We start from the raw sequence: 26,105 nt of genomic DNA, 5'->3' as shown, positions 1-26,105 counted from the left end.
ATGACAGGAGAAGTGAGTGAGATAAAGAGTGGGGGACGTTCAGAGGAGCTTCGTTTTCTATCATGTTCTGAATGAATATTAATACTCTGTCGCTGCTGTCATCGTTCTTCTGGATTGATCAGATGTGCTACACAAAGTCAGAGAGACTTTGTCAAAATGCCCCCCCCCCCCCGCCCACTGGGCCATTTTGACCATCTACAAAGAACCAGACATAGCCCAAGAGTCTAAAATGTTCTAAAAAATACATTTTTATAAAACAAATCATGAAAACATGCACATATAATTCAGTTCACATAACAATATATAGTGATATGTCCAAAGGCAGGTCAGTATTCTTCGAGGTCTATAGTTTCGAGTACAAAGATAAAATACTAGAGAAGATTTGTTCTCCACATAACTCAGATTCAAGATTTGGATATTTTAAAATTTGAGTCAATATGACCACATACGGCTAATCTTTACTGATGAAACAATTATCCAAATAGGCTTGCAAGGGAGCTCTTAAAAGATATGTGGTTAATACTGATGTTCAACATTCATACACTTACCCAGTCACAATATTTATATCTACAGCTGAAAAATACATCACAATGTTGAGGTTTTGGCAGGTAGTAAATATGTATGGCAAAAATACAATATAAACAACTGATTGTTGTGTGGATTAAATACAATACAGCCAAATCAGAAAAAATGTGAAAAAAATGAAATAATCACATTTATACTACAGGATAGTGGTCAAAATACTTGGACAATGGTACGAATCATGACACTTTTACCATGTAGGTAACAGTAAAACACTAACATAGCATCAAGTAAAATATGTAAACAATCGAGACGAATTATTATTAATAAAATATTAATTTATTATTTCAAGATTATTTCAAGATATTCAGGTTACCTGATTTATTTCTGCTGGTTGTTTTCAAGTAGGCTTGTTTATGTTAGCACATGTGGACATTACTCATATGGACATAACCAGGTGATTCCCATTACAGCTTGTCTAATCACAAGTTCATATTATCAATGGTAAGCATTGATAATGCATAACTAACATGGCTGTCCAGGTCTCATCTCAGCCTTCTCTCCCTGGCTCCTCCCCCTGGGCCCCAGGCTTCCTGCCCCTCACTCCTCCTCCTCAGCCCCCACCCCCCTCTCCTCAGAGGGGGTCTCCCCCCGGTGTTTGGTGTTATGGTCCTGGTCCTGGTCTGGGCCCATCTCCACTTCATCGGCGGTGTCTAGCGCCTCAAAGGAGGAGGTGGTGGAGCTGCAGTCACTGCGGTCACTGAGGTGGTCCCTTGGCCCCCAGTCTTGGCGGGGCACAGAGGCCTCTCTAGAGAGAGCCAGAGAGGACTCTCTGCTGTCTGACAACAGAACACCACTCCCAGAGCTGTATTCACTGTTTGAGTCTGCACCTGAGGAGAGACACACACACGTTTCAGGAAGAGATCATTGACTGTTAAGATGCATGGAGACTGGTGGAATTGTATTCTTATTTTCTCTCTGCGTCAGTCTTCACCTTTTGAATTTCTCTCTACCCTTTCTTAGATCACAGTTCTTAGTTTTCAACAATGCACATCTGTAAGACATCGGAAAAGGTATGAGAGGCTACTCAAGATGAAAAAAAAAAGAAGTAATATCTTAGAGGATATTGAGAGTAATTATACATCTACATGTATGTTTATTTTATAACATTGGATGAAGAGAAAAAGTGTCCAACATCCACCACTTGTCACAAGACAGTTTTGGTTGTGTTGGTTCTTAATTACAGTGGCACTGCCAGTGTCTGAGTTTTGTAAAAGTGCCTATTGAACTGTCCCGTGGAACTCCCTTAACACACAGCAACATTCACCCTCTTCACTGTTAATGAGGGAACCGTGCAGCCCCATAACCTCCTGAAGGAACCGTGCGGCCCCGGAACCTCCTCAAGGAACCGTGCAGCCCCAGAACCTCCTTAAGGAACCGTGCAGCCCCAGAACGTCCTGAAGGAACCGTGCAGCCCCAGAACCTCCTGATGGAACCGTACAGCCCCAGAACCTCCTGCCTTTTAATTGGAGCTCAGCATATTCGCCGTCAAACATTAGATAGTTCTCTCTCTCTTTTCACAGGTTTACTGGCCCATTATTTTCCATTTCTGACACCTTCCATTTGTATACATTTGGGTGGTGTGTCTCTAAATTCCGCAGAAGTGTCTGATGAAAAACAATTGCTTTGGTCTGAGACATCTCCGCACCCCTACCAGACGCCAGATGGAGATGTCTGAAGCCGTAAGTTGAACTCAAGACATGCAGTCTGACGGTGACTAAGCATCTCTTCTTGAAAACGTGAGAGATGGAGAACCTGACAGAATGCTAGCTCTATCGGATTGCAATTTACAGTAAATCCGAGATAGGATGTCAAAAGGTGAGATATCATTCACACTTATTGCAGAGTGATGATGACTTTGTGTCTCTTAAATGCCATGTCAAAATCAGCACTGGAGGTGTTGTAACATTTGACCAAAAATAAGTATTTTTGAATTTGGTTCTGCAATACAGTGATTCTCAGCCATTTGTATTGTGTCAATCTAGTGACACAACAATTGTATCACTAGATGAGTGTGTAAGTGGCTGCTCACAAACAACATGACGCAAGATGCCTACTACACACACTAAACCTTTTTATCCTAATAAATGTCCTCAAAGGCATCTATATGAACATCTCTCCAAGAGCTTCACTGATTAATTTACTTATTCCGCTCATTTGCATTTGATTGATAGGAGAAGGAGAAATCTGAAGTTAAAGAACAGAAATATGCATGCTGAACCGACGCTTGGTCACATTAGGGTTTACCTTAAACACTGTTTCTCCTTTGGCAACTCTCAAAAATCGAATCAGTCTTCAAAGAAAAAAATACACATTAGGAATGATACCCTTATTTTGTGAGTTCAAAATTGCTACAGTATCTGAGAGGATGGGTCTAGAATGGCCTTCAGGCAACAGTCTTAGCAGCCGCCAAGGCGATATTGATCCATTGTTACTGTCTGCAACTGAAAAAATCCTGCCTGGTTTCTTTACCATGTTAAGTCTTTGGCTCTCGTTGTAGCATCAGCTGAGAGTTTTCGAAATTTAAGAGTTTTAAAAGTGTGAAGTAGACACTGATGAGGGACAAACACACGTACACAAAGCAGTTACATGCTTAACAACAGATACTTGATGGAAACCCTCAGCCCAATGAGGCGGTCCACTCTGCAGTACACATCCCAGCTGTAGAGAGAGGAGGGGGGTCGGGGGGTAGTGATGGTCCAGATGGTACTGATGGTCCAGGAAGGCTCCAATGCTCCACTGATCTAGCCAAGCTCAGCCCAGTGTGTGACTGGAACACAGGTGCCTGTCACATTATCATCCCGTCACAGGCCTAGACATCACATCCACTCGGCACCACGCCTGTGACCCTGGCAATGGGGAAGCTCTAGATGTGTCTCTGTCACTTGGTTTCACTCAGCTATGCAGCCATGGGTGGTCATGTGGACAACATGTCTGTCCAAGTGGGTGTGTTGGTTTGGCGTGTGGATCAATCAGTCCCAAAGGAGAAACGGAACAAGAACAGGCCCTACAGCACATGAAAGAGAAAGAAAGAGAGCGATAGAAAGATAAAGAGCTAGAGAGAGGGGGTGTTCGGGCATCAAATGTAGAAGTATTTCGAGGCTTACTTGGCCCCAGCACTGACAGCCACTTGGTGCCCACACACAGAAAGAGACGTGCAGCTCTCCCCATCCAACACAGTGAGAGAGAGTGTCTCTGTCTACATGAAGTGTGTGCAGCGGTGATAAGAGTGGTGACGCCCTTCTAGTCCACCAGCCCGGACCATGTTCTTCCTGTACCGCGTGGGAGGTCATCAAACATGGAGAGGATCCACACGCGACATACTGCCTGGTATTCTCCTGCTCTGTCACTAGTCTGTTCCTTCACATCACATCAGTACAGCATGCCAGCGCCATGGGCCATGATGACAGATTCTGACAAACCACTGCCTCAAACCTTTTACTTCCCTCCCACTTTGTAGTCACCCCAAACGGCAGCACTGGCACAGACTGTCACATGACCTGCCGCCACCCCATCATCCCACACCCTAACTCACCCCATCATCCCACACCCTAACTCCCCCCATCATCCCACACGCTAACTCCCCCCATCATCCCACACGCTAACTCACCCCATCATCCCACACCCTAACTCTCCCCATCATCCCACACCCTAACTCACCCCATCATCCCACACCCTAACTCACCCCATCATCCCACACCCTAACTCCCCCCATCATCCCACACCCTAACTCACCCCATCATCCCACACCCTAACTCCCCCCATCATCCCACACCCTAACTCACCCGCACACGCTCGTACACACCAAACACACGTTATTTAATGGAGAAAAAAAAATCTTTGGGAAACCAATGACTTCCTTGGGGATAATGCTTTCTACCGTAGGCCAACCAAAGGAAAAGCGTGCTGTTCCAGCTCACCTCCAGCCTGGCTATTCCCAGGATGTCTAGTGTTTGCGTGCCTGGTGGCTGTCTTCTGGCAGGCTTGAGGCTGGATTTATGGCTCACCTGACGGGTTAAGAGCTGTATGTGTGTGTGTGTGTGAGATAGAGAGAGATAGAGATGGAGATAGAGAGAGAGTGTGTGTGCGTGTGTGTGTGGGGGGGTCTGATTTAGTGGATAGAGAGGGAGAAGAGAGAAGCCATCGTGTCAGTTTGATTAGTTTCCCAGGGACACTTGAAAGGTGACACAAAACAGATTGTCTCTGTGTTATAGAGTCATATGGAATGTCAGTGACTTATATTTATGACATCAGAAAGAGGTTTTTAGAAGGTCTAACACCTAGCAAAACTGATCAAAGGCTTGATCTATACCAACGTATGACATCAGAGTCAGTCAAGACAATCTGTGACATCACAAAAGCATACAGAATGTCTGTCACTCAGACTATCTGTGACATCACAAAGAGGGAGACAGTCTGACTGACAGATTCTATCTGTGACATCCCTAACATGGAGAAAGAATGGGGGCACTGACATAACCATTATGGTCTGGTAAAATGGATACTTACTGCATTTAAGTAAGAGTAAAGTTCATTTGGATTGGAGAGAAGCTAAAAAAAACATGGCTACATCTACATTGAATGTTAAGTTATACTAGACTACTCAGGTCACAGCTGAACATGATTGTACACTGTTTTCCATCCTGTCCATGCTGTAAACAACATGCACTGTGACAGACGGTGTTTGCGACACCTTCTTTCTCCTCTCACAAAAACACCAAACTGGTTGTGATGTCCCTCTGTTGGGTGGATATCTCAGGAGAAGAGACCCTGGGCCTGTGCTGCTGTCACGCCCCCTCGTCACGCCCTCCTGTCCCACCTGGTCTGGGGGAGCAGCAGGTCCTTAATGGAGGCAGTCGGGCGCCCGAGAGAGTGGCACCACACCCCCCCAGTGCCTTCTGGATCTGGGCCTTTCATTAACACCTGCCACGCTGTCACTCACTGGCACACTCAGTAGGAGCTTATCTCAGCAACAAATTAAAGGAGCAACAAACCCCTGCGCCACCATTGTGCCACTTTTATATCCCATTACACTCCTGAAAGTGCAAATAAAAAATACAAATGTTGATAGTATATTTAGTTGTGGTTCAAGTTTTTGTTAACAAGCCAACAGGTTAAACTCTCTTGGTGTGTGGGCAAGGCTCGTCTGTGGCGTAAACAAGCTAAGAAGGGGTTGACCTACCATTCCAAATCACTGGCAACCAGTCCAAAGCACTATGTGTAAAACTGTCACATCACTATTCCCCTCACTCTGTAGCCTCCCTAGGCAATCTACCTGTGCTCATGCACATTCTGATGCGGGCAAACAGGCCTATTAATAAATCCACAGGTAAATCCAAGCGGTGAATGGCCCTAGGCACACTAACGGACTGGTCCTTTTTCAGGAGAATACTAACTAATGGTCTTTAACCCTCGTGCTGCCTTCGGGTCACATGACCCAAAGGTTCATAACGAACCATCGTTGTGTTAAAACAATTTTACCCAATACAAAACAAATAAAAATAATTTTATTTTAACCTTCGCAATGTGGGGGGTCTGAGACAGCCCAACGGTTAAAAGAAAATGCTTCACTTTGTTTTTGTATGCGGTAAAGTTGTCGCAATACGACGGTGGGTCACAATGACTGATGGGTCAGAACGACCCGAAGATAACACAAGGGTTAAACCACAGTAGCCAGAAAGTAGAGGACAGAGCCGGGCTCATGCTCTGCAGCAGCTCTTCTGGTACCTGTGATGTCAGAGCTCCTGTCATCTTCGGAATTGTTCCCGGACGACAGCCTCATCTCCACTTGGCGCACCTCCGGGACATAGAAGTCGCCCTGGCGGGCCAGAGGACTCATGTAATGGATAACATCCTGCCTGTAGATTTCTAGGAATGGGTGGGCACACAGCTTTCTCTCCTGAGAAAAAGAGAGAGAGAGAGAGAAAGAGAAGAGGGGGGGGGTAACATGGAGGCAGGCTTGAGATGAAAGAACACCACATAGATGATGAACCCATCCATCCAATAATCGTCAGCAGGCAGTAAGATCCAGTATCACGATGCACTATTGAAGATCCCATGAGGAACTCCTGGATCAAGCCATGTTCTCTGCGAGGGCTGTGGTAGATAAGTATTATTTCTGAAAGACCACATGACCACTGCAATACCTGCATTGGTGTGTTCTTTTAATGCATTTTTCAAATAAGATTCTGCATAAAATGGTGAATAATTGAAGATAAGCTTCTGCACATCTTCTTAGTTATCTTTGGTACATGCTGTTTATTAAAATAGATGCCAGAGGGTTACTGGTCAGTGTGTGTTTATGTGTCTCTCTTACTCACCACTCCCCACAAACACACAGCCACCCACACCCCATCCTCACACTCTGTCATTAATGTACGAGTACATCTCTGTAGCTTCAGCTGTGCTTGGCTGGCTGGACCCTGCTGCTCTGCCTCCAGAGTGGGGGGTGGACCTACTCACTGCTCTAGGCTCATTAACTTTTAATTCATCGCATTTTGGTATTCTACACACACACAGCCCTAATTGCCATGTTCATCCTTTAGCTCACACCTAAAAGCATGTATACACTGCATACTTTACTATGAAACAGCTATGCCGGAACATCATGCTTTCAATATCCATGTAGCAAATGTATTAATGTATTTGAATAATATGGAATTAATGAGTCGGTGAATTGGTGAATAAATGTATATGTGAATGCGTCATACACAGGCATTCACAGTGTGCAAAGCAGCAGACTTCTTTATAACTCAGTTCCATCATGTTTTTGACCATCTGTCTCCAAACCCCCGTTTGACAGCATTGAGCTCTCCTCCGTGACTGCCAGGGTACAGAACTCCAGTTGGCAGAAACAACACTGGCAGTAATTACAACACTATAAAATATTCATGGCTTTACTGTATGAAAACATCTGCATATGACCATAGGCTGTCACGCATTTTTGTACGCAAGTTATTCACCTACAGTACAACACCAAAATTAGTAGGCTTTTCTGACAGAATTCCACATGCTTTGGGAAGCTAGTCCACCATATTTGGTGTGGCAGCAATGCCTGAGTCCTTATGATGTCAGCGGTGTGTACACTGAGGCTGGCACAAAGCAATCTAGAGCACGCTAGCAGAGAGAAGCTAATGCAGAGATGTCCCCTTCATTAGCAAGAATGTTAAAAGTGGTCAACAGCAGGAGGTGGTGGGTAAAGATTTCAAAGTTCAGCCTAGAGGAAGCATTGTGAGGGTGGGTGGCATGATACATTCCAATGTCCATGACAGTTTCCTCTCTCCCAGTTTGCTGAGTGTCTAATTGGCTGTTTTTCTGTCTGACCATGCCGAAAATGAGATGACAATAATGGCTTCTCATTAATAAGTGTTTCGCTTTTTAAGGAAGAGAGAAAGAAGAGGAAAAAGTAGGAGAGAGGGAGGGAGGGACAGAGAGAAAGAGAGAGAGAAAGACAGAGACAGACAGTGCTGGTCTCTAGGGGATATGTCGTGACTGAGTGTGGACAAACAGCTGCTGCAGGTACAGCCCAGCTCCAGTCTCGCATAGCCAGTACACAACCTCAGGCTCTGGTGCTCACAAACAAACAAACACACACACAATACAGATTTCCTTTTCACTGTAATCTCTCACTACGGTATCTCTACAAGACGCAGCCGAAATATGTGTTTGATAACCGATAACTGATATACAGACCACCAGCTAGTCAATCACCACCGGTCTCACATGTCTGATAATTACAGGGATGTTAAACCTAACCCATCTCATCAACCTCTGTCTACGGCTTCTCCATAGAGAGCATCTGGACGCGTGGACATGCAGTATCCCCTCTGCATGCCCACAGCACCCTGAACAGGCTTTCTCACAGAGAGCTCTCTCAGCCAAACACAGGAACAGGTCACAGGCAGTTTATTATGTGCACAACATAACATACTGAGATAAACATTCCAATTAAGTCCTCTGTGTATTCCTGAAAACATTCGGTATATGAAGAAAAGAAAAAAAAACATCCAGTAAGAATGAGCAAGAAGCCATGGTTATCATAATAGCCTAGGAGGAAAAAGTGTATCCTTACATACTCATTTAAATGTATTAAGTGAGAGCTTTAGTGTAATCTTTTTTCACTTCGGAGGACTAGCAGTTCCACACAGCCTCACTCTCCTCGGCTGTGTCCAGGCTGTGTGTTCCCAGCTTCCCCAAGGGAGCTGATGAACAAGAGATGAGGAAGGGCCAGTGTCCTCCCACTCCAGGTTCCTAGCCTGGGGAGGAACAGCTGCACAGATGCTCAGGACAAATACAACACGTCTTCAGATAAATAAATTAAAACGTACTTATTTAGCTTTAAAACAAGACTTCTGTTCCCACTGGTGGTACATGCAATATACAAACACTGACTTGATTTGATACATTGTTTCCCAAGAACACTGGCCCTGAAAGAGAGAGAGAATACAGTAGGTTTGACTGTAGGACACCAAGTCATGTCCGTTCACCGCTGGCCAGGGCTTTGGCAGAAGGATTTTAAAGAGAGCAGGACAGGGTTCCCATCTTCTACACGACAAGGACACAAAATAAAAAAGCAAGCGAAAAGACTTCTGAAAAGTATTTTCTGAAAAGGCTTCGTGAAAAGTTGATTTGAGGAAAGAACCAATAAGAGAAGGAAAGAGAGTGAAAGAGCAGCAGGGGCAAAGCAGAGTTCAGTTCTTTGTCAGGGGGTGGGGGGGTTCTGACAGAGGAAAAAAAGTGCTGACAAATGACTGATGTTGACATTGACACAAAAGACAACAATCAGCACCCAAAACGACCCTCTTTGCCCGTTTGTGACAGTGAACGGGACACTGGACTCAACAAAGCTGACAGCAGTTGGGAAGACAACTCATGGTGACATGGAGCTGTTCTTAATAACAGACATTGTCTAAACTGACTTCTGGTGGAATTTAAGAGGGCTTTCGGGAGTTAAACTTCTCGAATGCCAGGTCAGGGTGAGACAGCTAACAGGAGATGCCTTAAAAGCCTGCACTTATCTGACCGTGTCTGAGATGAGCGGAAAACTGGAGGCCAACGTTGAAGGCTGGTTCTCAACATGAACAAGAGTCTAATTCAAGGGTCTGGTGACACATGGCCGCATAATGTGTCCGTAATTACTGTAATCCCTTAGATTATGGGATACACACACCACTCAATCTGAGAAGACACAAGAATAGGCACGACTCAAGACAGCTTCTCTCCTTCTCTCTCTCAATCTCCCTGTTCTTTCTCTATCACTCTTTTCATTATCTCTCCCATACTCCTGCATGTGTTGATTTTCACCTGTCCATCTCTCTTCTTCTGTTCTTTAAACCCCTAGACAAAAAGAGTGCAACATGTTTTCAGTGCAACAGCTAAAAGTTCCCCGGTATTCTACACAGGGGTCTCTGATGACATACTAATTGACTCATCTTTTGATTACCATCCACAATAGACTCTTTACTTAAATGACAACAAAAAATCCTGTTCCATTAACTTCTATCAGCCACACTAAATAGACCAAACAGGGAGACAGGGATGTTTGAAAGGCACTGACCTGAATAAAACAGAACAGTCTTAAGCTTGTTTATCTTTGCTGTTTTCTGTCGCTAAAGCACGAGGTCCCCCCCCCCTCTCTTTGTTAGCACCCACACCCCCTCCAGTTGGGCTCATACTTGACTGGTTCCAAATTGCCTTCTGAATTGGTTTCCTGAAAATCCCTCAAGAGGACCCTGCAGAAAATCCCATGAATGTACTTTTTTTTCAGTAAGGGGGCTACCTTGCTGTCCAGCCACAGTAACATGGTTGGTCTTAAAGTAAGGTAATCTATGACATTATGTGTGTGTGTGTCACCACTCACTACTATACTCCTATCACCATGATCCATGTGAGAAACAATGACTGTGCAGAAACAAACCTGATTATACTACATTGACATGGAAAGATATTACACGTAGATGATGCAATTGGCGCATTAAGAGATGCAAGCCTTTCTCTGGCTATGCAGCGTGGCTTCCTACAGCACAGCTGTGGTCTGTGAGCCTCTCCACTGGAGGGCTCACAAACGGTCAAACATCTACCCAAGCCTTGGAAACATCTCAACAGACTGAGGATTTCTGGAACTGTGTGCAGAGGGAACACCAACACTATATCCCACACCATCTGAAACAAATATGACCATTAGTCATATTTCGATATGTAACATGCTACTATACACAGCGACCACAGTGTCAATGCAACCTTTGAGCACAAATAAATATCCTGTTATTTTATTTCCAAGATGGAAGACAGTATCAGAATGAACATGAACAATAAGAGACAAATACCACTTGTCCATGCTGAGACTGTGTGTTAAAACCACTGTAGTGATGCCAGACATTGTACTGTGATGGGTGATAAACAGAATCCAACAGCGTGTTAATGAGAGAATGAAAAACAAAAGAGAGGGAGCAAGAGAGGGAGAGCAAGAGAGACAGAAACAGAGAAAGAGAGACTCGCATCAGTTTAAATACACACACAAAAGGGCCTGTCTGCTAACTTACCCCCCAACTCTGCCTTTAAACACCACACAGGGCTGATTAGGATAGCACTATTGAAGGGCATGCTACCTGGAAGCTTAGCTATGCATGTAGTGCATGGCAGCAGTGAATAGTGACAAACCTTCCGGTAATAAAACCAAATACCTCAGACAAACCAAGAGCGAGCACAGCGGGCGTGGAGTGAAGCATAGCTGACGTGTCTGGCTGTCAAATGTGGAGCTTGTCATACGGAGGGCTTGAGTGGGGTACAGACTAGATCCTCGTTTCCCCTCAGCCCTCTAGTATGTGCTCCTCTCAAGCCACAGAGCGACGTGAGCCCCACTCAGACTTGTGTACTGAAGAGAAGATTGCATTCAACTCCAACAGCGCTGTCATCAGACCATCAAGTGAGCTCTTCAGACTTGAGATATTTATATTATTCACTGAGGGGTCTGGAACTCTGAAATGTCTAATATCCATGTGAAGAGTGACTGTCTGACTCTTCCACTTGAAATAATGAACTGAGGAGTATTCATAAGCCCTCAGAAAACAGATGTAAATCCAAAAAGGAGTTGGGTGTACTTTCTGAGAGTCATGTAATGTTGATGTTTACCATTGTCCTCAGGACCACCAAGAGTGAGGGAATTCCCACATCCAGTAGAGAAACAAGATAGTCTGGAATGACTTGAGTTAAGAAGAGAGAGACAGAGAGAGAGAGAGAGAGAGAGAGAGAGAGAGAGAGAGAGAGAGAGAGAGAGAGAGAGAGAGAAAGAAAGAGAGAGAGAGAGAAAGAGAGAAAGAGAAAGAGAGAGAGAGTGTGTAGACGGGAGAAGAGATAGGAGCGGGCAGCAGAGGAAATCTCTCAGTTCATTCTCACCTCAGAGGTCAGTGTCCTTTTTCATTTACACCTTGGTCAGCGAACATATCCTTCTCACACCAGATCCACTCCCCATGTTCCTCACACAAGTCCTGGCCTATACCTCTCTTTCTCCTGTGTACTCTCTCTATCTCTCACTCTCTCTTTCTCCTGTGTACTCTCTATCTCTCTCTTTCTCCTGTGTACTCTATCTCTCACTCTCTCTTTCTCCTGTGTACTCTCTCCATCTCTCAGTCTCTCATTCCCTCTCCCGATACCAGACATCCTATCCTTTGTAACATTCCACTGTACCACTACATCCATGAGTGATTGCTATGGCAAGCTGTCTCACACACAAATGGCCTCTTAATATGCTGGTGCGCCCTGCTGCCTTATCTTAATTCAGAGCCACATCAGTTCAGAATAAAATCTCAATTGGATCAATCATATTGTAATGTGACATTTGGCGTTGACAAATGTCTACAGGTTCCCAGTGGCCCGGGTACAAAAGTCATGTTTGAGCACTTGACTGGCAAGCTGTCCTCAGCCCCATGTGGTTGAGAGGGGTCTGGCTGTCATTCAGCCAGCCACGGTGGACCCAGGCTGGGCCAAACAGAACCAACCCTGCCTGCTCACACACACACCTGCTGTAACACTACCTGACAGAAGAAGAATGTCCACTCTTAGAGCTGGATGGAAACCATTTTTTTGAGGGAGTAAAGAAGAACAAAGAATATCTTTGTCAAGAGTAATCCACTGTTCTCAGTTATAATTACAAATAGGCTACCAACTTCAGGATACTGAACAACCCTATTTTGTAAATTAGGGCAATCTCCATATTGCCTTAATGGGCTATTTCACATCCACCCCATATGTTATAAACACTTTAGGGCAAAGCCTATGAAATAATCTAAATTCAATCAAATATTATTGTATTTCTGAAAAGAGAATCAGGAACCAAGCAGCCCTTGAGGCCTGTGTATATTCTGCAGGGCTGCAGAAGGCAAGTCTGAGCCTGGGATTACGTGGATCTAGACAAGATGATGGTAATATCTTATCTGAGGCTTTCCACTGTGAGATGATCCAAGAGGGGTGGAAGACAAGGAGAGGAAATGACATCAATCTGGTGCTGCTTGCCAAGGAACAAAAACATGGTGGAGGAACACAAACACATCTGTTCATCTCCTTCTTTAGAGAACAGCCATTTGTGACTGATTCCCCTCGCAACACCTCATGCCTAATTAAAGGGACATAGGATGATTTTGGAGTTAAGCTAGAAGAAGCAAACATCTTTCATAAGTCAAACAAGGTATTGTTATCCTCCTCAGTGTATTGTTCTTACAATAAAGTTGTATTGAATGAAAATATTTTGTGATGGCAGGAAAGCACTATGTGGTGGTACTGTTAGTGTGGCTCATTACAATTTGACAAAAAAAAAAAAAGGACATTTCCTCACTATACGTGTTTGGCTAGTCATACCTCAAACATTTCCAAGTGAAGTTAAAATTAGATTGGAAAATACGTAACGTTACTGGCAGGCGAAGATAAATAAAACCTAAAGTTTAGGAGTAGAGACTTCACAAAACACTGTGTATCCATCTATCTCTGGCTGTACAACCCGCCCACTGTCCTTTCCTGACCTTTGCAACTGTGTTCTTATTGGGTAGAATTCCCCAGTGTAGAGCAGGCCCTGCAGACTAACAGCTGTGCTGGGGAAAGAGTCTGACCCAGGAGGCCAGCAGCCAGACCAGCCTGCCCTACTGATGAGGCCCTATCAGACAGTGGGCGTCTGTTTGGGTAACGCTGCAGGTTCACTACATACCATAGGTGACAATCATCTGAAAAAGTCAAAAATACAAAGACAATCTAACTTTAGATTCTGCTCAGAGTCTCTGCACTGGTGAGAGACTTCAGTGCCCCGGAGCAAACAAATGTTTAGTCGCCAGAGTTTCAGAGGCCCTCAGATCTGCGTGAATGTCAACACTGCCCCCTACAACTACGCCCCCCCTCATCCTCCGCTAGCCCGCCACCACCATAACAGTGTCTCAAGATGCCAGGCCTGGCTGTGAGCATGCTTGTCTCATAAAAGGCAAAGTGCAGACAGTAAACATTAGGGCCGGCCAATGGTGTGGGCGGCCAAATATCAGGCCCAGTCAAAGAGTCTGTCAGACAGCAGGCTAAATGCAGATGAGCAGCGCTGTAAAGGTCCCTCCATGGGGGACTCTGCACCACCACAGACATGCTCAGCACACAATATCACCCAGCTCACTTCAGTCAGAGCCAATCAGACAGGACGTGCATTTCAATTGTGTTTATTGGCATCTTTCATGAGAGGCCATTTCAAAATCAAAACATCTAGTTAGAAAAGTCCTGCTATTAGGTATTTATCCCTTTGATAGACTGCATGGCCTAGATAATCTTCCATGTGTAAATAAATAATAATAAAAAATACCTCCCACCAGTACAATCCAATTGCGTCTCTGTGGCATAGCTGGCTACAGCAAGATTGACCCCTGGAGAGGGAAAGTGAGGGACGAAGCAATACTGGCAAGTGACACAATGACACCGGTGACCCATATACAAACTAGAAATGATAAACAGATATAACACGGCAACATTTTATTGTTTATTTTTAGCCGTTAACATAAAAGACTACTGTGAACCATCATAGCCAATGAGGTATGAAGTGGATGAGATGGGGCTCCACGCAGTTCATCAACATATAGCTACGTCACACAACTCTGGAACCCCTTCCTGTGGACTTGTCCAAGTGAACCTGTTCATGTCTGCGCTCTGACCTTTCCAGTATGGCAGAAGACCCTTCTGATTCATCTGCTCCTTCCCCAGGTCCCTGAGCCACAACAAGAGCATCTTGGGTATGCACCAGAACTATTCTAGCTATATGTTTAAAAAGCTGCATAACTGAATTGGATTTCTTATTCTTTCGTCTAATCACGGGATATAAAACATAAAATCCTCAGCTGAACACCAACCATCAGAGACCAGACTACTGGTGGGCAGTGTGCTTTATATCAACCTGTTTCTCATAAGTGGATACAAAAAGTTAAGTTAGCAGACACAGATTTTCCTAAAAGACCTCTTCAGTACAATGCAAACACAATGAGCCAATAACAGTATGGCCCTCAAAAACACTTGTTGTATAACCAACTAAAAGCCTTAAAGACCTCAATGCTTCAACTCTAAGGGAGCAGGAGGAGCCTCCCTGGAGAGAGGCCTGATATCTGCCAATAACATAGGAACGGTGGGAATGACGCTATGTGACGACAACATTAATAATTTTACCCGACTGCAGGGCAGGAGGCTCATGTCCTGTGACAGAGTGATGCCAGCAAGCCTGGGTAATGCAGGGCCAGGGTACAGGGGACTTAAAACGCATCAAAAATTAAAGAGATCTGAAGGCTTGAGAACCTATGGGATCCACCAACCTGGCTCTGGGTCACATTGCAGAATAGAGCAGGGTCAGCCTGTCTACATATTGAATTGAGCCCAAGGTACAGGTCATAGATATGGAGGAGTGTGTAGTAAAAGGCTGACATGTATCAGTGGGAGTGTTTCACTGGGGCATATGCGGTTATGGCTAAATAAGTTCCCACAATCTGCAGTAAGTGACTCCAACAGGCAGAACTACAGTCAAATCAAAAGGTCTACCAATCTTGTTTATCATCCATTCGTTAGCAATTCAGCAAACCCAGGTTTCCATCCCACTTATTATTTCCCACTAGGGAGGATGGTCAGGCTAGTTTGGATGCGTAACCATGGGGATCGCCTAGCACCCTTATAAAATGTTTTATCCAAACCTAACGCTGGGATGATCTCTTCCCTCTCTCATCTAATAACTCTTCTGGACATGTGCTTAGGTCAAGGGTTACGATGACCCCTGACTGAGTCAAGCCCAATTCTTTCTCATGGATAATGCATCACAAGAAATAAATGAAGCATTATTCTAATTCAATGTTTTAATATTTAATATACGGGGGAGCTCCATCCAGATAACAGCATCTGAGAGGATAACTGGACACGTGACCACAACTTCAGAGGAAAACTGTCGTTTCTGAAATGACTCATGGACGGCTATGTTCTTGCAGGATGGAGATGACACACTGTGTATATATTATAAATAGGTAAATTACTTAAAGAGAGCAAGGCACATGATTAAACAACATTTAGCCCACTGCATTCTGAGATTGCAGACCATAATAGAAAAATTAGGACACTGTTATACACAGATATACAGGATATACATGTTTTATATCCATGAAAACATTAGTTTCCCCCCTTTAGTATAATCAAGGAAACAGGGTTGTGCTATTCAGAAAAATGATGTTAGTATCATCAAATGGGGTAGAAATTAAAATGAGTGTTTTGCAACTCTACTGCACTAGTCTCAAGATGCTACTATATCAACTACTATTGAGAGAAAGAAAAACCAGATTAGGATAAGGGTTATAGTTACCTGTGACCCCCTTATCCTACCTCTGACCATGCTACCACACCTCAACCAATGCCTGTTGGATGAGAGTTAGGGTATTCCTAGCCCTAGCCCTAATCCCCCAACCCTAAAAACAGGGTCAGGGTTGGGATCGGGGTTGGGATATGACTAACCTTAAGTCTCGGCCTGCAAGAAAGGTCAGGGGAGGTCTGGTAACAGGGTCAGACCAACAATCAAGGTCCTCAGCAGTCTGGAGCTCTAAATCAATGGATTTGGTCTCAACAGTTCCTTTCAACGTTTCTAGTGTTAACTAGAAATGAACAAGCAAAGATTACCCACGGCGATGCCACCTGTGCAACCACGCTGTATAATTAAAGCTTCTCAACAAACCCTCGGCTCCTCCTAAATGACTCATTTTCCCAGCTGCCTCAGGGTCGCGCCTAGTGAGTGTATACAAGCTGCTGACAGGAGTGCAGGGATTTCTTCTTGGCTCCTGACTTCCTTTACTCCCTGTATATCTCTGTGTCCTTAGCTCTCATCCTCTCAATCTCTCAGGCCAAGTCTTTCATCTGTAAAATTGCTTAATTCTTTCTTTCTTCACATTTTCCATCTGGTATTTGTATTCCCTTGCTGACTTCCTCTTCCTCTCTCCCATCCCCCTTTCCTTCTCCTCTGTGTCCTTCACCCCTTCTTCCTGTCCCCCAGGCTAATGACATGGGGACATTTCTCTCACTCCCAGCCCCAGGACTTCTTCCTCTCTCATGAACCATTGGTCTAAGACTATTATCAAACATAAACAACCAACCCTAACACAGAGCCATCTGTTAGAACAGTGCATGTTAGAAGTGCATGTGAGATCTCTCAGGTGCTACAGTGTCTGTGTACCAAAAAAAGAACCCTAGACAGACTGCAATAATGAGACCCCACTCACCATCTCACCTCACTCCACATCACCTCACCATCATACCTCACTCCACATCACCTCACCATCTCACCTCACTCCACATCACCTCACTCCACATCACCTCACCTAACCTCACCATCTCACCTCACTCCACATCACCTCACCATCTTACCTCACTCCACATCACTTCACCACCTCACCTCACTCCACCTCACCATCTCACCTCACTCCATATCACCTCATCATCTCACCTCACTCCACATCACCTCATCATCTCACCTCACCTCACTCCACATCACCTCACTCCACATCACCCATCACCTCACCATTTCACCTCACCTCACCATCTCACCTCACTCCACATCACCTCACCATCTCACCTCACTCCACATCACCTCACCATCTCACCTCACTCCACCTCACCATCTCACCTCACTCCACATCACCTCACCACTCTCTGGGAGCTGTTTGTCCTAGAGCGAGTTCATTTATAAGTCACTGGTGTTTTCATCAGTGTTATGATCAGTCAATGTTATTGATAGTGTACTTTTCTTATTTTCTAAATGCAGGAAGCTTCTAGGGAGTAAGTGAGACGTGTAATGTTGGTGTGAGTCAACAATACTTCCAGTGGGGCCATAGGAAAGATATTGCTCGCTCAGAATAGATGTTGAAAACACTGTATAATACAGTCAGAGGTGGCCATACTGTACCTTGATGTAGCGATGAAGCCGAGGGTAGACCCGCCTCACCCCCAGCAGCACAGAGAGGGGGGTCCTGTGGGGGAAGGAAGTGGTGACCACATGGGTAACCTCTGGGAAGGAAAAGATCTGGAAGCCAAACTTCTGATAGAGCTTTAGCAGCTCCTCACTGGGACTGCCATGGCCTTCACTCAGGATACTGCCCACAGCATAGCGACACTTCAGCTTCGACACCTGGGAGAGTAGGGGAGGGAGAGAAAGAGAGAGAGTGGGGGAGGGAGAGAAAAGGGGGGGGGATTAAGAGCAGGAGAGAAAAAGATAGAGATACAGTGAGCGACAAGGGATGTTTTTCAGATCAAATTTGATAAACTATTGGTTGAGGTGTACCATTCACATTTCACTTTTGTTAGTCTAAAAGTCTAAAACTGTAAAGTCTAAAAATAGCTTTCTCTCACTCTGTCGTCTTTATTTCCTGTCCCACTTGCAATGTCTTTCTGACTCATTACTGTCCGAAAGCTCTAATTAAACAGGCAGAACACTCTCCATGGCTGCAAGGCTGTGTTCTAGCAGACAGACAAACTCATTCAGCCACCATTCCAAGCAGCAATTAGGAGGACTAACACAACCCTTATGCCCCATCTTCAATTGTGCCCATCCTCTAGGGAAAAAGGCTGAAGAAAGAATATAAAAAAATTCTTCCCTGCTATGAGAAATGGTCAACCACATGACCAATTTGGATTTTTCCTTCAAAACCAGATGAGTAACAAAGACAAATTACAATAATAAAGGGGCTTTGAGGAAAAAAAAAAACTCTAGGATACTAGCCTGGGAACCAGACCAATCTGAGAGCTCATGGTTTATTTGGCCTGGCAGATGGGTCTGGCTACCTTCCCATTCAAACAGATTTCCCTCCACCATGGAAAGTGCCGGGCCAATCACATCTGTTTATCTGATATAGGGTGGGATTAATGACATGACTGTACAGAGGAACACAGTTTCATCAACGGCCAAGATGATGTTTCACGTTGGTCTGTGCCTATTGATAACGCCCCTTGAGTATGGAAAATGAACTGAGAGGTTCCAGACGAATACTTATTTTCCAATTGATCTGGTGATGCCAGGCTAGGAGGATACATCAAAGGATCCTAAACTAAGAAAGAAACCAGCTTTGTAATGAAATACAGGTGTTAAGAGAGACTCTCAGTAGCCTGAGCTGCACTAATTGCAGCACTTGGCTGCTTAGCAAGTTGTCCCTGCTTCCTCTGATCTGGGCATCCTGTTCTCAATTTAGGAGGAGATAAAAAGAGAAGCAATTGATTACAAATGAGGACTCGAGGGACACCAGAAAATGTTCTCTGTGTGGTATAGCGCTAAGTGGGTATTCTGCTCCCGTTACTAAAGTTATCCCTCCCTCCAACAAGGACTCCTTCCGTTTCTCCGTCCCTTCTCAGGGGCCTGCAGGTTAACAGGGGTCAACACCAGGAGGGGTTCTCTATACAAAGCTCCTTTATGGTTTCCCCTTCATTCAACAGATGAAGGCTCTGGTTGTAAAGAGGGCAGAACTGCAGAGTGTGGTGCTTACTCACTAAGATGCAGGTAATGAGGAGTCCCATCTCTCCCATCCCGTGAATCCTGCCAGCCAAGGCCCCTGGGAAAGAGTGTTCTCACTCTCAGTCCCCATTAGCCAAAGCCAGCGCACCGCGATAAGAGGCAGGCAGGGATTGCAGAGCACACAGTCATTTTTCATTACAAAGACTCCCACACACACACTCACTCATAGGGACATACACACACTCCAATCCCCAAGAGAGGAGAATCTGCATAATGACCAGACCTCAGCCTAGTTTAGTGTGTAGACAGATTACATCTCCCACCAAAGCAATCCCTCCAGGATCTATTCGAACCTTCTCCAGACACTGCGGTGCTAGCTGGGTCATGCCATGGGTGTAAAATCTCTATAACTAGGTATAAGAGTAAGGAAGTGTTACACCGAGGCGAAATCCTTCAGAAATTATATTTTCCAGTAGCAAGAATTCCATGTACCGTAATGCCCCCCTCCCCATTACATGAAATCTTTGCTACTCACTATGCTCACTACTAGGCTCACTATGACCCAGGACACCACCAGCACAGCTAAGTCACAAGTCATCCTTGTGCCACCTTCACAAGTGGCTGGAACCTTATCAATCTATCTTTCCTCATTCCTAACTGTATCCTTTACAAGGTTCTAGCTTTTATTTTGTCTCCCCACCCCTCATGGCTCTTCTGCCTCTCACTGCCAGGCCTGGGGAGGGACAGCAGGAGTGCAGGACTCTCTCTCTCTCCTGTCTCCCAAGGAGGGCTGAGAACAGAGCGTGGGGCTAACAAACAATCCTGTCAGTGCAGCGCTGTCCTTGCTCCGCCTGTGGCTCCATACTTACACACACAAGAGCGCACACACAGGGCTAAAACCAGTGTCTATCCTCCAAACAAGACGGACACAGAACACCACCAATCTACAGGGCCGGCCAATACCCCTGCAGGGAAGCGAAAGAATATTCTGGCGAGTGGAGATTCTCTTCATCAGTTAATGACAGCCAAGCCGCCTTAAACTTGCCCAACAGCAGACTCTCTGCTCTAAATAAATGCTGACTGTCAATCATAAGAGTAACAAGATAAACAAAACTGTAATATCACCACAGTAAGGTGTCTCCAGTCAACAATAAGCCTTGCCCTAGTTTTCATGCATAGAGGAAAATACACAGTGTTGGAGCTTCTTTTTTGTTATTCGGTTGGCACAGTGGCAGGCTCCTGTTGAGAGGATTAGTTACCCATATCCCAGGGTTCAAAGCAGGACAGGCAGGACTCAGGACAGATAGCCACAGCCACCAGCATAGCCCTCTGGGACATACACTTCAAAAAACTATCTCTAAACGCAATCACTTTCAGTCATCATTTCACATCTACTTTAAAGCACTTTCTTTTTTCTGAGCCTCTGCTGTCCAGCCAAGTCATCCTGGTACACAAGCTGCCTTTTCATGTTCCTTCCATCTACAAATGTAGCCTACTACTAAGCTGGTCTCTGAGAGCCACTTCCTAGAAGACCTTAGTTCTGTTGACAAAGATGTGGTGGTGCATTCTGGGGACATAGAGGTCACAGCCATCCGGAGAAAAACATCCCATCAGGCACAAAGCGATGCCTGTCTCATTCTGTCTTTGTGCTATGTCCCTCTGAAATGGAGCACCACTTTGCTTATGCTTATGCACCACTTTGCTTATGTATTACTCGCGACACCTTCTGAGTCCTGACACTCCCACTACTTGGTCCTATTACACTCTGTGGCTAACTTTGCAGAGCAAAATGCAGGTCTAAGATACAGGCCTATTATTTCTTCTATATTTAGCATTCAAGTTTCAACATTTCTCACAATTCAACTGTCACTACAAAAGAAAATTCAAGCTGAAGTAGCTAGCAGAGATGTAATTTGTTTTTCACATTTACCCAGTTTTGTGTGACTGACTGTTGTGACCCAAGTACCCTACCTTAACACTTGCTGGGACTAGCAGACAGATTTGTCATCTCACCACCCTTCACCCTTCCCTACCACTGTGGCATGACAGCCGTGGGTCACAAGGACCTCAAACCGTGGCCTGGGCCAAAGTCTTGGGGAATGTCAACAAAAAAAATACTTGACGTTTATGCCTGTCTCTATATGCCCCTGTGGTGATCTCCCTGCTTTCTGCTACTAGAAAGGCTGGAAACAAAAGGGAGGGGGCTAGGGTGGGCAGAACCAGAGAGAGTCACAGCCTTTGAACTTCTCGAGAAGATGGGGGTTGGGGAGGATGGGATTAGTGAGAGGGGCAGGGGCCAACAATATCTGTCAGCTGCTTTAATGCAAAGGAGTAGCTGCTCCACACTGTATCTATGGCAACCATGTAAGAACCAAGTTGAGCTCTCATAGAGTCTTTAGTTTTTCCAGAGCAAGTGAATAAAGAAGGGACCAAGTGTAAAATCTCAGGAGGAGGAAGCCACTTCGAAACCTCTTACCCGCTTCACAGTTGTGCTTTTGTACATTCTGTGATGGACAATCAATGCGTTTTGTCCCAGTGGAAAACACCATTCATTCTTTGTTCCTCTGTCTGTCCCACTCCAGGGGACCCAGAGCACTCACAGGGGCTTCTGACCTTGGGAACGGATGACATCCTGAAGCTTGAACACTAATGAGCTGAGATCATTATGCCAATTATCTTAACTTAGATCAGGACTTGGCTGTGAGTGACTTGGTGGAGAGAAGCTAGGACCCAATGCTAATTGCAAGCTTGGGAAAAAGAGGGTGACTAAAACAAAAGGGGTTTTGAAGCAGAGCTGGGAAGAGTCATTCAGCTCTGGTAGTATACAATCGGGTTGCTGTGGAGGACCATGCTGTGGGCCAGGCACATATACTGTATGAAGACACAAAGCTGATGCTGGCCGGCATGGGTCTGATCATGTGCTTGAAGAGTGGACTTAGACCTTAAAGAAAAATTTGTTTTATGTGTGTAGTATGAACTTTTCATGTTAGTGTTGGAGGATGTCTACCGATTTTCGATTTTCATATTAGGCTAATTACAATATTTGTTGGCACATTTGAGCTCATTTAGAGCCCATCCCTCTCTTCGCTCATCTGGCAGTACTCTTGAATTGAATATTGATGTAAATATTTTCGAAAAAATGTTTTGCCCAAAAAGTTTCAAAATGTTGGAAAAATATTTTCCAAAAAAAAGTTTAGAAGAAAAACTTTCTAAAAGTTGGAATTTCTTAAAAAAAAATTACGGTCCAATAAAATGTTTTGGATGGTTGGAATTCTTTTAAGTTGAAGGTTGAAGTTTTGTAAGGTTGGATTTATTTTGGTTGAAAAAAAGCTTTTAAGAAAAAGCTTCTAAAAGGTTGGAATTTTTGAGGATATTTTTTTTTTTCTAAAGGTTGGAAAAATATTTTCGAAAACAAACTTTAGAAGAAAAACGTTCTAAAAGTTGGAATTTCTTAAAAAAAAAATAAGGTCCAATAAAATGTTTTGGAAGGTTGGAATTCTTTAAGGTTGAAGGTTGAAGTTTTGGAAGGTTGGATTTTTTTTGGTTGAAAAAAAACTTTTAAGAAAAAGCTTCTAAAAGGTTGGAATTTTGGGGGATTTTTTTTTCTGCTTAAGGTTGGAAAAATATTTTATGAAAAAAAGTTTCCCCCAAAAAAGTTTCTAAAGTTTAGATTTCTTTTTGGTCCAAAAAGACAATGCAATGCGATACAATATTCTCTGAACAAGATGGCTCAAGCTGTTGCCTTTTTGTTCTGATGAAAAGTATTGATTATAAAAGCACAGATTTAAAATGTGTATTTTGGAGTATTTTTGCTTCATGCCACACAAGGTGGAGCATGAAGTAAACTGTTCATTTTTTTATGTACTATATATTTTGTAGATGATCTAAGTGCCATGGGATTGAGCCACTGGATGTTTTCGAATGGTATCTTTTAGAATGCTGAAGCCCTGCTAAAAGATGCTGATCCTACCATGGCCCAGCAGCAGCAGGAGAGCCCCAGGGAATAAGCAACATACTAGATCGACCTGATAGGGCACAACAACAACTATTCTGAACAAAATAAACGAAAACTTTACTTTCATATCACGTCTCCTATCTTTTCATCAGACTGTTATAGATAGATAGCCTGGATATACTATACAGTGCTGGGCAGAAGTCTTGGGTACCCAAGATTTTGAAAAGTATAGATTAATGAACGCATTACCTCAACAAATAAAGGCATGTTTACCATGTAAAAGGCAAAGTAATGTAGATGGATGCAAACAGGAATGGAGAGTGATCAGTTCAGGTGCAAATATCATAAAATAACAACCGGGTGTAAATAGCATGGTTGGCTACGGACACATGGGCACAAATTGTCATAGCCATTATATATACACCTGGGTGTAAATAGCCACATTAGCTATTCACCCTGGGTGCATAACATTGTTGGCTACTGACAAATAGGTGCTAATAGCATCTACCTAATCACGATGCAGGCTAAACAACATGAACATGAGCCGCCATAGGCCGGCCCAACCCTTACCTCATGTCTTTCAGGCCAAAACAATATAACTGTAGAAGAAGACATGTAGAAGAGCCTTTAGAAGATGTATTAAATTAAACGTGTGCTGCGTGTCATGGAGGACCTCAAAGAGTGAGGGGGATTAGGTATCTGGGAGTCTACCGATCAAACAGACAAGAGTCTTCCTGCTGAAGACAGATACAAAGACTGAGGCCCTCAAGGGGTTCACATGGGGACCAGGAGGAGGTTAAAGGAAACACCTAAAGGAAACAACAGAGAGACGTCCAACAGGTTGATGGTGTTTACACTGACTGCGCCATAGGTGGGGGAATGGAGGGGACCACAGTGAAGCTTCTTTCACAGGCCCCAGAAAAAGGTGTGTTTAGAAAGGCTAGCCCTTGACCCCCTGTTCTGCATGCACAGACCAAGGGTAGGGAGATCCCTACATCTCAACACCATAGGGGTCATAGTGCTGACAGACCGACCGCAGAGAGAAGGTGGATAACCATCCATCCATCCACACACCACACCCTTCTCCAGATGTTCTCTGATCTAAACTATCTGACTTTTCTAGCCTCAATCATTTCAACTCCCTCCCTCCCAGTGGTTTGGGATTTTAAGCAGAATAAACTAAATTTGTTGAAGTATCAAAGGTACTATGTGATTACCCTAGCCCAGCATTAGTCTGGTGTTGACTCTTATGTTTAACATAGCTCTGTTGTCAAACAATGGCAGCCTCAGTGATGCATTGTACGAATGAATGCAGTTTCTTTATATTCTCATAATTTCATGAATAGGAAAGCAAAGGTTCAGTCTCAAATCCTAGATAACATGGAATGCTGACAACCGTGATCTAATCTATATGCATTGCATAGAGCCTGTAGTCATTTTGAAATCCAGATGAGCTACCCTCCCCCTTGAAATAATTTAAACAGCACATGCTATTACCGCCATCTACTGGTTTCAGTCAGACGTTACATGGTAAGGATATAGGCATATTTCTTTGACAACATTTTCAGCAAACATTTGCGTAATATTCACATCATATAGCGCACCACCATTGCTCCAGTATATGCTGCCTTTCGGCCCTTAATCCATGATTTGAATGCATTTGCATTCATCTCACCAGTTACCCATTAATAACCAGATTGTGTTGGTGTGGATCAAATGCTTTGAGTGTGGTAACATTATGGTTCAGTTTTGACAAGCTTTACCTTTTCGGGATCATCGTAAAACACCCCAAGACACGTGAGCTTGGGTCCAATACTGCAACTTTCAGTAAAAAGTTGTCCACACTCTTTGTATGGTCCCTGTTTAAATTTGTAGGCAATTGTGATATTCTTGATTGGCGGTGAACCCGTCCGGATGTTGATCTCCGACATAAGTCCCGAGTACATGACGTACGCTAGTGTAGTTAAAATAAGACTCAATAGCAGGGTAATGATCACACACAAAATGACCCATTCTTCTGACATGTTTAGCTAGCTGGCTGGCAAGTTTGGTGGGGATATTTCTGACAGTCGGATCAAAATGTTTTTAGATACCAATTGAAAACAGGCTATAGCTATTAACCACATCAACACCTAATTTCCACTGGCATCATGATTTTTCAAACTTTCGCCAATCAATTTCGTCCGTTTTCTTTGAGCGGACTAGAGATTCTGCCAGTGTCTGGTTCATTTCCCTAAACAAGTATAATATTTCCGTTTAGGTTGCCTGTGTTCCGGAGTATTCAGTTCCCCTGTTCCCCTTCCTTGCGCGTGCGCAAAATCATGACGTTTTCTCTTGTTGCTTGGTTGAGCTGAATGTGATTTATAATCGCGTGTTAGTTTATAGTTTAGGCTACTCTACCTATTTTCCATGAGAATAAGGTACATTTCTTGATGTTGGTTTGCACTCAAATACAGTGTACACTCAAATACGCTACTGTAATTTACAGTAGGCTACTACTAGGCTCCAATAGACGGATTAGCACTAGTCTAGCTGTTACAGACTCTGAAAACAGGGACTGACTAACGATTGAGCAATACAATTTACTATACT

At 44.1% G+C, this 26,105-nt stretch overlaps 1 protein-coding gene across 1 annotated transcript; it reads right to left on the bottom strand.

Moving 5' to 3' along the window:
• Positions 1–1,122: 1,122 nt before the first annotated feature.
• Positions 1,123–25,738, bottom strand: LOC136948450 (testis-expressed protein 264 homolog). The gene is made up of 4 exons (XM_067242505.1): positions 25,277–25,738; positions 18,020–18,241; positions 6,310–6,481; positions 1,123–1,412 (listed from the first exon to the last, which is right to left on the bottom strand). The coding sequence occupies exons 1-4, from the start codon at positions 25,535–25,537 to the stop codon at positions 1,123–1,125; spliced, it is 945 nt and encodes a 314-aa protein (XP_067098606.1). The 5' UTR covers positions 25,538–25,738.
• Between the last annotated feature and the right edge of the window lie 367 nt (positions 25,739–26,105).

This window comes from Osmerus mordax, chromosome 1, assembly GCF_038355195.1.
Source record: "Osmerus mordax isolate fOsmMor3 chromosome 1, fOsmMor3.pri, whole genome shotgun sequence".
NCBI classification, from domain to species: domain Eukaryota; kingdom Metazoa; phylum Chordata; class Actinopteri; order Osmeriformes; family Osmeridae; genus Osmerus; species Osmerus mordax.
Note: the sequence above shows the minus strand (reverse complement) of the source record. Positions and strands in the feature narration are given on the sequence as shown.